Consider the following 15,456-nt stretch of genomic DNA (forward strand, 5'->3'; position numbering starts at 1 on the left):
CTATTACCTCTGTCACCAAATCCTGCATTCCACTAAGAATTAAATCTAAAATAGCTCCCTCTCTTGTTGGTTCCTGAACCAATTGCTCCAAGAAGCAGTTCCTGATTCCTGTTCCTGACTTTGTTCCTGATTCCTGTTCCTGACTCCGTTCCTGGTTCCTGCCTAGCCTTGGACTGATTTCTGGCTTTGACCGTTACTTCTTTGGACCAGGCTCAGGACTGATTACTGGCTTTCACCCTTACTTCCTTGGACCAGGCTCAGGACTGATTACTGGCTTTGACCCTTACTTCGTTGGACCACGCTCAGGACTGATTACTGGCTTTGACCCTTGCTTCGTTGGACTATGCTCAGGACTGATTTCTGACTTTGAACCTTGCTCCGCCATACCTTGCCTAGCACTGCCGCCTGCCCTGACTCCAGCCTGTTCCTGACCTCGCCTCTGGTATCTTTTTGGACTTGGCCTTGTTAGGCTTTGGCCTTCTACTGCCCGGGGGTCACCTATCCTTCCACTTTGGTTCATCATTGCTGCCCGGGCCTCTGTACTCCTGCCTCTTCCGGAGCAATCTAGGTCCCTCGATACCTCTGCTGGTTCCTGGCTGCCTATTTTGAACACCCACTGGGATTCACACCCACTGGGATTCATCTGACGGAGGCCCGCCTAAGACCAGCCAGCCCCCGGCACCTAAGGGCTCAACCTGCGGGGAACGAGGGCTGGTATTGGCGAAGCTCAGGTCGGCCTCTGTCTCCCGGTCTACTACACCTCCCGATGGTGGGGACCCGTGGGGCTTGCCCTACAGGTAGCATCAACCCCACCTCGGGCCAAGGGTCCACTACCAGCGCAACACAATGATCAGATGGAATACCTGTTAATGCAATTATTGAGTCAAATGTACTCAAAGATGCAATGCCATCATTACCACCACCCACCATTAAGCACCTCCTGAACATATCACAAGATTGCACCATATTCAAGTTTGAACCCCATCATCTGAATAACTATGTCTCTAAAGTAGAGTAGCATTATGTATTCATCCCAGTATATGTTAGCTCCTGCTGCTATGTGTACTGAGGTTGAGAGATCAGTGTAACTTATGTCCTAGCAGGGCCTCTCTCTGATCTGCAGGCCATAGCTCCTCAATATATCTGTTACCATACCTTCCATTTCTCACTCATCTGAGTGGCAATGCAGCAGTGGTATTTTATGAACCTTACAGAGAAGAGTACTACTGACAAGATAATGCTTTGATAACTTGTTTTCAGAAAATATCGATAAATATTTTCAGGTGTTTTAATGAAATACAGTTGCTGCCTAAGAGTAGAGGAAATTTGCATATTTTGATTGACATCAGTACTAGGCCTGCTTGTGGCCCTCAAAGACCTGAGCAAGCCACAACCTGAACTAGACATTTCTACTTACAAAACTGCTTTCAAATTCTTTGCAACTTGATTTCCTGTCACCTATTAAAGGCATTTTTTTTCTATTTCCAGCTGGTAAATGAGCAGCAAGAAAGCAGACCCCTTCTGAGTCCCTCCATTGATGACTTTCTCTGTGATACCAAATCAGAGGCAAAAGCAAAACCGGTAACGTCAAATACTGCAGGTAATTATTTTCCATGTTTAGCTTCCTGAAGAAAACTGATTTTATACTCTGATCAGTTTAAATATTTTTTCACAAATGGTTACCCTCCATCTAACCAGATTTACCTTTTAGACATTTCTCACAGGACAAACAGGATGGTAGTCCTCACATGTGGATGACATCATCAGGATGGAGCCCAATCACGGAAAACTTCTGTCAAAGCTTCTAGAACTTTGACTGGCACCACTGAGCATGCCCAGCATGGTACCAACCCTGCATCTAGCAGGGGTCCCCCTTCAGTCTCTTTTTTTTCTGCGCAGTAGTAGCCTCACGGATTCTGGAGCTCTGTGAGTTTACCTCACAAATTTTTCTCACGGAACTTAAACTTCAAAATTATATATTTTTTCCTTATCCTGGGGTCCCCCATCAACCACCGACCACCGTCTATGCCGGTAAGTTGTTTCCGTCGTTTTTTCGGTCGGTTCCCAGAGATTTCCTCTCACGGTATTTGACGGTCATTGACCGCATGACCGTTTTTTCTTTCAAAAATCATGGCCATTGGGTTCCGCAAGTGTCCCAAGTGCCCAAGAACTATGTCCATCACAAACCTGCACGATGTGTGTGTTCTGTGTCTTGGACCCATTCATGATGTGCAACAGTGTACAAGCTGTTCACAAATGACTCCAAAAGGCCGCAGGGCCAGTTTGGAGAAGATGGAACTCCTTTTTAAGGTCTCTCCATCGACTTCTACCAAACCGACATCGAGCCAAAACCCTCTTTCGAAGACTCCATCCCCATCAAAGTCCCTTCACCTGCCTCTTCTCGGTCCAAAGCATTGACATCTTCATCTTCGATGCCAGATAAACAGCGCACTGATCATCGGGATAAACATTGACACCATCATCGACGAAGTGTTTCCTCCAATGTAGGAATCGAAAAACCATCGACATCGGCGACGGAGCCACCAACCAAAAAGCCCTGAGGATACGAGGCCCCATCCCCGTCTGGACTCGGGGCACCAATGCGTTCCCCACCGGTATCGGTGCCAGGATCCGGAACTTCACTGCTACCAGTGGAGCCTCCGGCTACACTTTCTGAGCCTCCACCCCCAATAGCATGCCCTCCATGCCGGCTTCTTGGGTGGAATTGGACAGGATTGTCCAAGAGGTGGTGCTTCAGGCTTTAAGGTCTTTCCAGTCTCCAGCGACACTGGCATCGGTTCCCATGCCGATGCCCGATCCCACTTCGATGATGCTGGCTCCTCTTCTGGAAAGACTAGATTCATTAATCTGTGCTCTTCTCTCAGTTCCAGCGGTGCCATCGGCTCCTGCAAAGTCACAACACTGATGCCAATACCCTTGTCCTCGGACGAGAAACCAGATCGGCCGATGCCTGAGCCAATACCGGGTCCATCAGGTTTCATACCATTGCATCGTCCTTCGAAAACACTGATGCCTTCGATGCCTTCACCCTCGGTTCCTCCATCGATGCCGCCTTGATTCCCATCTGTGCCACTTGCAGATCCGGCTGGATTTGCATCTTTACATCAACCTCAAGGTCCTGGAAGCACCAGTGACCACCCTTACAATCCATGGGGATTTGATACTACTGACTCTGATGATTCAGATGATCTTCTTTCACAACCTTCACCCCCAGATGAACGTCGACGTTCCCTACTGGAAGACTTGACATTTGCAAATTTTATTAAGGAAATGTCTGACACAATTCCTTTTAATTTGAAAACAGAAGAGGATGCCAGGCATAAAATGTTTGAAGTGCTGCAATTCATAGATGCACCCAAAGAAGTCATGGCAGTTCCTATTCATGAAGTACTACTGGACCTTCTAAACCGTAACTGGGAGCATCCTGCTCAGTTCCTCCTGTAAATAGGAAAGCTGATGCTATCTGTTTGGTGCAATCAATTCCAGGTTTCCAAAAGTCTCAACTATCTCACCAGCCAGTAGTTGTAGAGTCGGCCCAAAAGAAATCTAAAAAGTCCAGGACTCATTCCTCAGCACCTCCAGGTAAGGAACAAAAGTCATTAGATGCCTTTGGACGAAGGGTCTTCCGTGGCTCAATGCTTATTGCACGCATTGCAGCATACCAGTTATATATGACTCAGTACTCCAGAAATCTCTGGAAGAAAGTAAAGGAGTATTCTGAATCTTTACCTGATGAATACCAGGAAGGACTAAACAACATTCTCCTAAAGGGTCTAGATGCTGGCAAGCATGCGATAAGAGCAATTTATGATATCTTCGGCACCCCCTCCAGGGTCTCTGCAGCAGATATCAGTGCACGACGTTGGGCATAGCTTAAGTCCTCCATCTTGCAGACCTCCTTCTTGCAGACCTCCCATGTACTGGCGACAACTTATTTGGAACTAAAGTCCAAGAAACATTTGCACAGTTAAAAGACTACCACGACACCGTACGTCAGCTATCTGCTCTTCCTCAGAATTATCCATCTACGTCAAAGAGATTTTTTAGACGAGATCCTAGATGATTTGCATATAAACCGAGAAGATATTATCCACCTCAGTCTCGGCCTCGACAATCTAAACCTCCTCAAAGAGGTCAGACTCGTCAAACTAGGACACCTAAAACCCAACCAGCCCCACAGACAGGTCCTGATTTGGGTTTTTGACTCTCTTCTAGAGAGCAACAGCCAATCTCTTCCTTCTCTTGCCTCTCCAGTGGGAGGTCATTTGTGCCTCTTCTCCCATCTCTGGCACACCATCACAACAGATCAGTGGGTACTAACTGTAATAACCCAAGGATACCATCTAAACTTTCTCACCATACCGCCAAACAGGCTATCCCTCCACTCTCAAACCCCAACGTTCATTCCCTGCTCCTCGAAGCGGAACTCGACCCTTTTACAATCCAATGCTGTAGAACCAGTACCTCGACAGCATTGGGATCAGGGGTTCTACTCTCGTTACTTCCTGATTCCAAAAAAATCAGGAGTTATTTGTCCTATTTTAGACTTACGAGCCCTAAACAAATATCTCAAAAAAGAAAAGTCAGAATGGTAACCTTGGGTACCAAGCTCCCACTGATTCAAAGAACAGATTGGCTTTGCTCTCTGGATCTGCAGGAGGCTTACGCACACATCGCGATATATCCTCCTCATTGCAAATACCTCAGATTCACAGTAGGTCAACTCAATTTTCAATACTGTGTACTACCATTCGGGCTTGCATCAGCCCCAAGGGTTTTCACAAAATGCCTGTCAGTTGTAGCAGCCCATTTAAGGAAAAGCAATGTCCATGTCTATCCATACCTGGGCGATTGGCTTATAAGGGCTCCAACTCAAACGGGAGCTTTTCAGTCCCTACATTACACAATCAATCTGCTCCAATCACTGGGGTTCCTTATCAACTACCCCAAGTCACATCTGACTCCATCTCAAAAAATCTCATTCATAGGAGCAGATCTCGACACTATCCAGGCAAAAGCGTTCCTTCCATGGACCAGAGCATGCTCCTTATCCATCCTAGCAAGATCATTACAGTCTCGCCAGACCATTATGGCGCGTCATCTCTTGACTCTACTGGGCCACATGGCGTCCACAGTTCACGTAACTCCCATGGCTCCCTTAGCCATGAGAGTCTCACAATGGACTTTAAAATCCCAATGGTCCCAGTTAAATCAAGAGATGTCTCATATTGTCCACGTTACAAATCAGCTACATCTCTCCCTGAATTGGTAGATACAGGAGGCCAATCTCCTGGTACGACTACCCTTCCAACCTCCACAATCCCAAATTATACTAACCACAGATGCATCTCCCCTGGGTTGGGGAGCTCATGTCCACAACCTCCAAACTCAGGGTTTTTGGACCAAGGCGGAGTCCAAGCATTAGATCAACTTTCTGGAACTCCGAGCAATTCAATATACCCTTTTTGCCTTTCAAGATTGCCTATCGAACAAAGTGATCCTCATCCAAATGGACAATCAGGTTGCAATGTGGTATCTAAACAAACAAGGGTGCACAGGCTCATCTACTATGTCAGGAGATGGCGCAGAATGGGGCCTGGCCTCTCTCCCATTTCATACTATTGAGAGCGACCTATCTAGCAGGCACAAACAATGTGATGGCGGACAATCTCAGCCGGACCTTTTATCCTCCCGAATGGTCCCTGAACCCCACAGTAGCAGAACGCATATTTCACCCTTGGGGCCATACTCACATAGACCTCTTTCCGTCAATACACAACCACAAAGTAGCAAACTTTTATTCTCTACACCACAGCCACGAAGCTCCCCCACGGGATGCCTTCGCCCACTAGTGGTCAATAGGTCTCCTCTATGCTTACCCTCCACTTCCACTCATCAGCAAGACTCTCGTGAAGTTACGACAGGACAGGGGAACACTGATTCTCATAGCCCCTCACTGGCCAATTAGGTCTGGTTTCCCATTCTTTGCGACCAATCAGTCCAACCACCCATTCGCCTGGGCACGGACCCAATGCTAATAACGCAGAACAATGGTCTATTACGTCATCCCAACCTCCATCACTGTCCCTGACAGCTTGGATGTTGAAAGGTTGACGCTGCAATCTTTAAACCTTTCAGACAGTGTTTCACAAGTCCTCGTGGTTTCACGAAAGCCTTCTACAGAAAATTGAATCGTGCAAAATGGAAAAGTTTTTCCTCATGGTGTGATACAAAGGAAATAGATCCTTTTTCCTGTTCCGTAGTAAAATTCCTAGACTACCTATGGCATCTTTCGGAATCTGGACTACAGACTTCCTCTATTCGTGTACACATTAGTGCTATTGCGGCTTATCACAAAGGTAACGGCAACACCATGATATCAGCACAACCACTCGTAGCTCACTTCATGAGAGGTTTACTACACCTTAAACCTCCCCTACATCCTCCAGTTCCTACCTGGAACCTTAATGTTGTTCTGGCACAACTTATGAAGCCTCCCTTCGAGCCGTTACATTCCTTGAGCTTCGCCATCTCACTTGGAAGGTGGTCTTTCTAGTAGCCATAACATCCGCTCGCAGAGTCAATGAGTTACATACACTAGTTACATATCCACCTTACACTAGGTTCCTTCACGACAGTATTGTACTCTCTCCTCACCCTAAATTCCTACCAAAAGTAGTTTCTGAGTTTCATTTAAATCAATGTATAACTCTTCCAACCTTTTTTCCCAGACTTTACTCACATCCAGGTGAGCAAGCTCTCCACTCCTTGGACTGCAAACACGCTCTTGCTTTTTACTTAGATCATACTGCAGCCCACAGGTCGTTCACTCAACTATTTGTCTCTTTTGATAAAACCAAATTGGGTACTCCAGTAGGCAAACAGACCATTTCAATCTGGCTAGCAGATTGCATTTCTTTTTGCTATCATCAAGCAGGTATTCCTTTGCAGGACCGTGTTAAAGCACACTATATAAGAGCAATGGCAATATCAGTGGCACACCTCCGCTCCGTTCCTCTTGCTGACATCTGTAGAGCTGCTACTTAGAGCTCTCTCCATACTTTTGCAGCTTGTTATTGTCTTGACAAAGCTGGCAGACAGGATTCCATCTTCGGCCAATCGGTCCTACGTAACCTGTTTCTCATAGAATAACCCCTTCCTGCGACCCAGGAAGATGATCAGGCTGCCCAACTCACCAAAACTACCTCAGTTGTTGTGCCTGTTGCACGATGTTAGGTATTTTGGCTATTTGACATTCGGGCATCCTGTAGCTTGCTAATCATCCACATGTGAGGACTACCATCCTGCTTGTCCTGTGAGAAAGCAGAGTTGCTTACCTGTAACAGGTGTTCTCACAGGACAGCAGGATGTTAGTCCTCACGAAACCCGCCCGCCACTCTGCAGAGTTGGGTTTGTTACGATTTATTATTTTATTTTTTGCTTGTACTTTACTACAAACGAGACTGAAGGGGGACCCCTGCTGAATGCAGGGTTGGTACCATGCTGGGCATGCTCAGTGGTGCCAGTCAAAGTTCTAGAAACTTTGACAGAAGTTTTCCGTGATTGGGCTCCATCCTGATGATGTCACCCACATGTGAGGACTAACATCCTGCTGTCCTGTAAGAACACCTGTTACAGGTAAGCAACTCTGCTTTCTCGTCCCACTTCCTCTCTTCATTTTTTTCCTTTTCCTCCAAGATAAATGGTAATTTTTTTACATATAATATTTGTCATCATTGTCAAATACATAATATGTTGGACAGCGATGTCCACTGTTGCATTTCTTTGTTTATTTATTTTGTATTTACTATTTAAGGTATCAGGCAAAAGAAAAAGTATGAAATTTCCTACCATGATTATTTAATCCGTCACTTAATAGTAGGGGAAACACCGGGTCCCCTGAGTGGAAAGAAATTTGAATCCATACCAGGGCATGATCAGAAATCGCAATTCCATCTATTCCAGTGGCCAGGATCTGTGAAAAAATCTCCCTGCCCGTCAGAATATAATCTATTCTGGAATAAGTGGAATGAACTCCATGCCCCCTCCACAAGCATCTCGCCCCACACCTTTCCCTCCCTACACAAGCATCTCCCACCACCCTTTCCCTCCCTATCACTACCTTCCTCCCACACATCCCTTCCTCTCCCCTCCCCCCTCTACACTACCTGCTCTCCTTACCATAATTTATCCTCATCAACAAGCCATTTATGTACATATGTTATATACTATAGTCTAATGTTCCATGTACTCCTGTTAGTTCTGTTACAACTTGTTATATTTATTACCATGTTATAATGTAAAATATTCTTGTTATATTTATTACCATGTTATAATGTAAAATATTCTTATATCTATTTAATACCATGTTATAATGTAAAATAGGGCTGTTACCACCCTATTCCTTTAGTTATCTGGAAACCAATGTGATATCTCGATCGAATGTCGGTATACAAAAGAAATAAATAAATAAATAAATAAATAAATAAGTAGGTGAAATCCTTTTCAGAAGGATGCAATATCCGCCACGCATCCACCACATGTAACGTTTTTTAGAAACTCTATACCGTTCCCCGACATACATTTGATAGCCTTTGCCCTATAAGATTTATCTATATTGGGATCTCGGACCAAATTAAAATCCCCTCCCAGAATCAAGCCTTGATCAACATAAGGGAGGAGATACTGATAGATCTTACAAAAAAAAGAGTGGTCAACATATTAGGGGCATATAAATTACATAACACTATAGGTTGATTATCAAAGATAGCCACCAATAGCAAAAATCTTCCATCAGGATCTTTTATTTCTTGTTTTAACAGTAAGGGATGCATGTTTATGGATTAGAATAACAACCCCTGCAGAACGTTTGGATGCAGAGGCAAAATAAACTGTGCCCACGGATGCTCCTCACAACTTAATGTGCTCCGATGCACTTAAATGGGTTTTCTGCAAAAAAGAAAAGGTGGTTACTACCCCAAACCAAATAAGCCTGATACTTCACTTGGAATACATATCCAGCGCAGCTCACTGCTTCAACGGCAGGAGGGAATGAAGACAAGAGGATTTGTATTCAGACAACAATCAACAAGGACTGAATTGCACAGGCTGGGTAAACAAATAAGCGTGGGAGTGGCTTGCTTGTTATGGCGGTTACTACCCCAAATCAATTAAGCCTGAAACTTCACTTGGAATACATATCCAGTGCAGCTCACTGCTTTAATGGTGGGGGATGAAGAAAAGAGGATTTATATCCAGACAACAATCAACAAGGACTGAATTGCACAGGCATAATCAGTAGGGACAGCATAAAAACAGACTGACTTAGTGAAGCGAGGGTCACAAGAACCAATTTGAGAATTACTGTTCTCCTGTATAATTTATTTTGGTAAAGCTCCAAATTTTGAAGAATAGAGACCATGGTCTATAGATGAGTTTTAATCTAGTCTGGTTCTTTTGTGACCCTGCCTTGCTATATGACATAAAACGTGCACTTGGTTTTTGTCCATTTGGGGTGCAAAGAGATGAATAATCTCAAAGATTCTCCAATGTGAGAAACCACTCTCAAGGATTACATTCAGCTGATATCTGACATGAAACACTCAACACTAAATTGTTGTTCCTAAAGAAATCTTGCTTCATTTAAAAAGTACAGGTAATTTCTTCACATAGTCATTTTAGAAGTGATGTGTAGAAATTATTTTATTGGAAAAGTCCTTACTCTCTTCCAGCAGAAGCTCCACCTATTTCCTACCCAGCAAGCTATTCTAGTAGGGAATTACCCTCAACCCAATACCGGAACATTCACACTAAAGACTGATTGCCAAGGGCTTTGCTTTCTCACATGCAGTTTATTTACAGTTTCAGCTCTGGATAATACAGGTATGCAGGGAAAACATTTTATTTCTTTTTTTTTTATTTGTTTTGATTTCATGTTCATTTTGTTTCTAGTTTTAGCATGCTTTAAATTGTTTTAGCTAAAACAAACTACCGTCCACTTGGTCAAGATGGTGGGACGGACAGTGAAATGCTAAGAGAAATTAGGGAAGCTAACCAAATTGGTGGTGCGGTAATAATGGGAGACTTCAATTACCCCAGTATTGACTGGGTAAATGTATCATCAGGACACGCTAGAGAGATAACGTTCCTGGATGGAATAAATTATAGCTTTATGGAGCAATTGGTTCAGGAACCGAAGAGAGAGGGAGCAATTTTAGATCTAATTCTCAGTGGAGCACAGGACTTGGTGAGAGAGGTAACGGTGGTGGGGCCACATGGCAATAGTGATCATAATATGATCAAATTTGAATTAATGACTGGAAGAGGAACAGTATGCAAATCCACGCTCTCGTGCTAAACTTTCAAAAGGGAAACTTTGATAAAATGAGAAAAATTGTTAGAAAAAAACTGAAAGTAGCAGCTACAAAAGTAAAAAATGTGCAAGAGGCGTGGTCATTGATAAAAAAAAATACCATTCTAGAAGCACAGTCCAGATGTATTCCACATATTAAGAAAGGTGGAAAGAAGGCAAACGGATTACCGGCATGGTTAAAAGGGGAGGTGAAAGAAGCTATTTTAGCCAAAAGATCTTCATTCAAAAATTGAAAGAATGATCCAACAGAAGAAAATAGGATAATGCATAACCGTTGGCAAGTTAAGTGTAAGACATTGATAAGACAGGCTAAGAGAGAATTTGAAAAGAAGTTGGCTGTAGAGGCAAAAACTCACAGTAAAATCTTTTTTAAATATATCCGAAGCAGAAAGCCTGTGAGGGAGTCAGTTGGTCTGTTAGATGATCGAGGGGTTAAAGGGGCACTTAGAGAAGATAAGGCCATTGCGGAAAGATTAAATGATTTCTTTTCTTCGGTGTTTACTGAAGAGGATGTTGGGGAGGTACCCGTACTGGAGAAGGTTTTCATGGGTAATGATTCAGATGGACTGAATCAAATCACGGTGAACCTAGAAGATGTGGTAGACCTGATTGACAAACTGAAGAGTAGTAAATCACCTGGACTGGATGGTATACACCCCAGAGTTCTGAAGGAACTAAAAAATGAAATTTCAGACGTATTAGTAAAAATTTTTAACCTATCATTAAAATCATCCATTGTACCTGAAGACTGGAGGATAGCTAATGGAACCCCATTATTTAAAAAGGGCTCCAGGGGCGATCCGGGAAACTACAGACCAGTTAGCCTGACTTCAGTGCCAGGAAAAATAGTGGAAAGTGTTCTAAACATGAGAATCACAGAACATATAGAAAGACATGGTTTAATGGAAAAAAGTCATCATGGCTTTACCCAAGACAAGTCTTGCCTCACAAATCTGCTTCACTTTTTTGAAGGAGTTAATAAACATGTAAAGGTGAACCGGTAGATGTAGTATACTTGGATTTTCAGAAGGTGTTTGACAAAGTTCCTCATGAGAGGCTTCTAGGAAAAGTAAAAAGTCATGGGATAGGTGGCGATGTCCTTTCGTGGATTGCAAACTGGCTAAAAGACAAGAAACAGAGAGTAGGATTAAATGGACAATTTTCTCAGTGGAAGGGAGTGGGCAGTGGAGTGCCTCAGGGATCTGTTTTGGGACCCTTACTTTTCAATATATTTACAAATGATTTGGAAAGAAATACAACGAGTGAGATAATCAAATTTGCAGATGATACAAAATTGTTCAGAGTAGTTAAATCACAAGCAGATTGTGATAAATTGCAGGAAGACCTTGTGAGACTGGAAAATTGGGCATCCAAATGGCAGATGAAATTTAATGTGGATAAGTGCAAGGTGATGCATATAGGGAAAAATAACCCATGCTATAGTTATACAATGTTAGGTTCATATAAGGTGTTACAACCCAAGAAAGAGATCTAGGAGTCATAGTGGATAACACATTGAACTCGTTGGTTCAGTGTGCTGCGGCAGTCAAAAAAGCAAACGGAATGTTGGGAATTATTAGAAAGGGAATGGTGAATAAAACAGAAAATGTCATAATGCCTCTGTATCGCTCCATGGTGAGACCGCACCTTGAAAGCTGTGTACAATTCTGGTTGCCGCATCTCAAAAAAGATATAATTGCGATGGAGAAGGTACAGAGAAGGGCTACCAAAATGATAAGGGGAATGGAACAGCTCCCCAATGAGGAAAGACTAAAGAGGTTAGGACTTTTCAGCTTGGAGAAGAGACGGCTGAGGGGCGATATGATAGAGGTGTTTAAAATCATGAGAGGTCTAGAACGGGTATATGTGAATCGGTTATTTACTCTTTCAGATAATAGAAAGGCTAAGGGGCACTTCATGAAGTTAGAATGTGGCACATTAAAACTAATCGGAGAAAGTTATTTTTCACTCAACGCACAATTAAGCTCTGGAATTTGTTGCCAGAGGTTGTGGTTAGTGCAGTTAATATAGCTGTGTTTAAAAAAAGGATTGGATAATTCTTGGAGAAGTCCATTACCTGCTATTAATTAAGTTGACTTAGAAAATAGCCACTGCTATTACTAGCAACGGTAACATGGAATAGACTTAGTTTTTGGGTACTTGCCAGGTTCCTATGGCCTGGATTGGCCACTGTTGGAAACAGGATGCTGGGCTTGATGGACCCTTGGTCTGACCCAGTATGGCATGTTCTTATGTTCTTAAACTATTTTATTGTTTGTTTTTTTTAATGTTTCCAATACAAAACAATATATACTGTCATTTCACTATTTTCAAATGACAGCAAATCCCTATTGGATGAGTCCAGCTGTTTAAATCTATCCATAGGAAAATATTACAGCATTTGACTCCCTCAGACATACTGAAGGTACAGCTCACTGCTTTCTGTTCTCTCACTGAGCTGAGCAGTTTTCTTTTAACTTGCAGCTCTCTGAAAATTCTAGCTGGGCAGATTTCTAAGGAAAAATCGAACACCTCTACTTCAATACTCTGGAATTAGAACTGGGCAGGAATTCTTTCTTTGAGTGGCCCTTGCATGGTTTTTAAAGAGAAATATCCCTCCCCCCCCCCCCCCCCCAATATCCTGAGGACATGCTTGAAAATGAGACTCCTATCGCTCACCCATTTTATTAGTTATTATAATACCGCTGAAAAGTCATTCTGGTTTACAGGATTTCCACCATGAATATTTGAGATGTATTTGCATACATTTGATTCAAGAATCAAATTCATTTCCAAAATCTGTCTAGCCTGAAAACCAAACCTTTTGGCTGCACCTGAGCACTGGAGTTTATAATCCCTGGATTAAGATAACTAAGCAGCCCTGCTTCTGCAGGACAGGCAGATAATATTTAGTTCCATGGCATGTATAGACTTTTAGTCTTGCTTTTATTAGGGAAATCAGTATGACAAGTCCGTGCATGCCATTCAGTGCCAGAGCAAGGGTATTTGGTGCCCTATGCAAACCTTTGGTCTTGCACCCCAATCCCCCAACCCAAAATTTACCTACTGGAGTCAACTCCAGCACAGTGTTTCCTTCTTTGGTGGCATTGGCCCTGTAATAGCATCACTCTCATTCTCTTCCCTGATCTTCTGCCCCACATCCCTCTCTTTGCCTCCTACCCAGAGTGCTCAGCATCTGCTTTTTCTCCATGCCCAGCATCTCTTCTCCATTCTCCTCTTTCTCCCCCTCTCCACTCCATGCCTATCATACTAATATCACTCCAATCTGTCTTCTTTCTGCAGCTCCAGGTCTCCTCCTGCATTCTTCAGCTGCTTGAAGGATGGATTCTGTCAGTGGTCTTAGACCTCTTCCTGTTCTTCAGCTGCTGGCAGGATGGGCTGCACCAGTGGCCCAAGACCTCACACTGGTGTGCTGCTCCCAAAATTTTGGGTCTCTAGACCAGGGGTGCGCAATTCTGGTACTTGAGGATCATGAACCTGTTGGGTTTTCAGGATATACTTAATGAATATGCATGAGAGAAATTTGCCTGCACTTTGCCTTAGTTGTATGCAAATCTATTTCATGCATATTCATTAGGGATATTCCAAAAACCTGACTGGTTTGTGGCCCAAAGGACAAGAATTGCCCATCCCTGCTCTAGGTGATTGCCCTAGGTTCATAAAGAAAGTGCCGGCCCTGATGCCATAAGTTAAAGCCAGGCAACGATATACCTGTCCTGCCAAAACAGAGTCATCTGGTTACACTACATGTATCATTTTTAATATAAAACAGTTGTCAAAGGTCAGCATTTTGTGGTTTCATGCCATCAGCCTGAGTTGAAGAGTATCCTATTCACCCTCATACTTCACTATAATATATCCAAAGCAAAATATGATTATCCACCACAAGCTAAGGACAATATGTGCACAATATTGCTTCTGATAGAGTAGAATGGAGTAAGTGATGACAGATTTAAAAAAATATATAATATGATAAATGTTATAATATTGCAGTTAATTAATCAAAATAAGATTTAAATGGAGCTCTGTAATATTGTAAGTGTCCTACTTAGCACTTTTTGCAGTAACACTGATAAATTTAGTGTTGACATTACTGCTGATCATCACATGTGCTTACGTAGGTATTCCCTTATAATTTACCCCTCATTGGAAATCTGACTGACTAAGCCCATTTGTTTCCACTGTTACAGAAAATGCATTCTGTTTGCCTTTATTAAAAAAAAAAAAAAAAAAAACTTCAATCCTAAATCTGTCCTGATAGATAAATGATTGCCTTAACATCAACATCGTTTTAGGAAATTAAGCATACTGCAGTGCACATAGCTTACGTATAATGTTAGAACAAGGGCTATTGCAACACCACTGATCAGAGATGGCTGCATGTTGATGCGGCAGTGAGGCACATTTACAGCAGATAGCTAGAGTACATAGTATCCAGGCATTAAAGGAGTGAAAGATGCTGAAAGCCTTACTCTCTAAGGCAATAAAGCAGGTGTGCAACATGTTAGGATGGAATAGTACTGCAGGCACCAACAAACATAGGGGTAGATTTTCAAAGAAGCGTACGTGCGTCCATGTGTGTGCGGTTCCCAGCACGTGCACATGGACATGCCAGTTTTATAACGTGCACATTGCTGCGTGCATGTTATAAGATACGATTCCTGCACACACATGCGTACCCGATTTTTAATATCGGCACATGCATGTGCGGGTGGGTGGCGTCTCATGCGCACAAGGGAGGTGGATTTTAAAAAAATACGCATGGTGACACAAGTAGGCCTTTCCCAGTTCCCTCCCAGTCTGTTCCAATTAAGGAGCGGTGTGGGAGGGAACTTTCCTATCCCCCTACCTAGCCTTCCTCTCTTTTCCCCTCTCCTCTCTGACCCCTACCCATCCTAACTCCTTTATATTTTTTTTGTTTAATAACTTACGTGCTCCTTTGAGCAGCAGTAAGTTTTGCGCGCCAGCAGCTGGCCGGCATGCGTTTCCCTGGGACAGAGTACTATCAAGCTAGGGTGAGATAACATAGTACAAATGTTCAT

General features: G+C 43.1%; 1 protein-coding gene across 1 annotated transcript in view; it reads left to right on the forward strand.

Moving 5' to 3' along the window:
• The window catches only part of PEX5L (peroxisomal biogenesis factor 5 like), a 279,789-nt gene that overhangs the window by 79,163 nt on the left and 185,170 nt on the right, over positions 1 to 15,456 (forward strand). Inside the window, exon 2 of the mRNA XM_029617366.1 lies at positions 1,489 to 1,600. Within this exon, the coding sequence (XP_029473226.1) occupies positions 1,489 to 1,600 (112 nt within the window). The remainder of the gene's footprint in view (positions 1 to 1,488; positions 1,601 to 15,456) is intronic.

The sequence above is a fragment of the Rhinatrema bivittatum genome, chromosome 9 (assembly GCF_901001135.1).
Source record: "Rhinatrema bivittatum chromosome 9, aRhiBiv1.1, whole genome shotgun sequence".
Lineage (NCBI taxonomy): Eukaryota > Metazoa > Chordata > Amphibia > Gymnophiona > Rhinatrematidae > Rhinatrema > Rhinatrema bivittatum.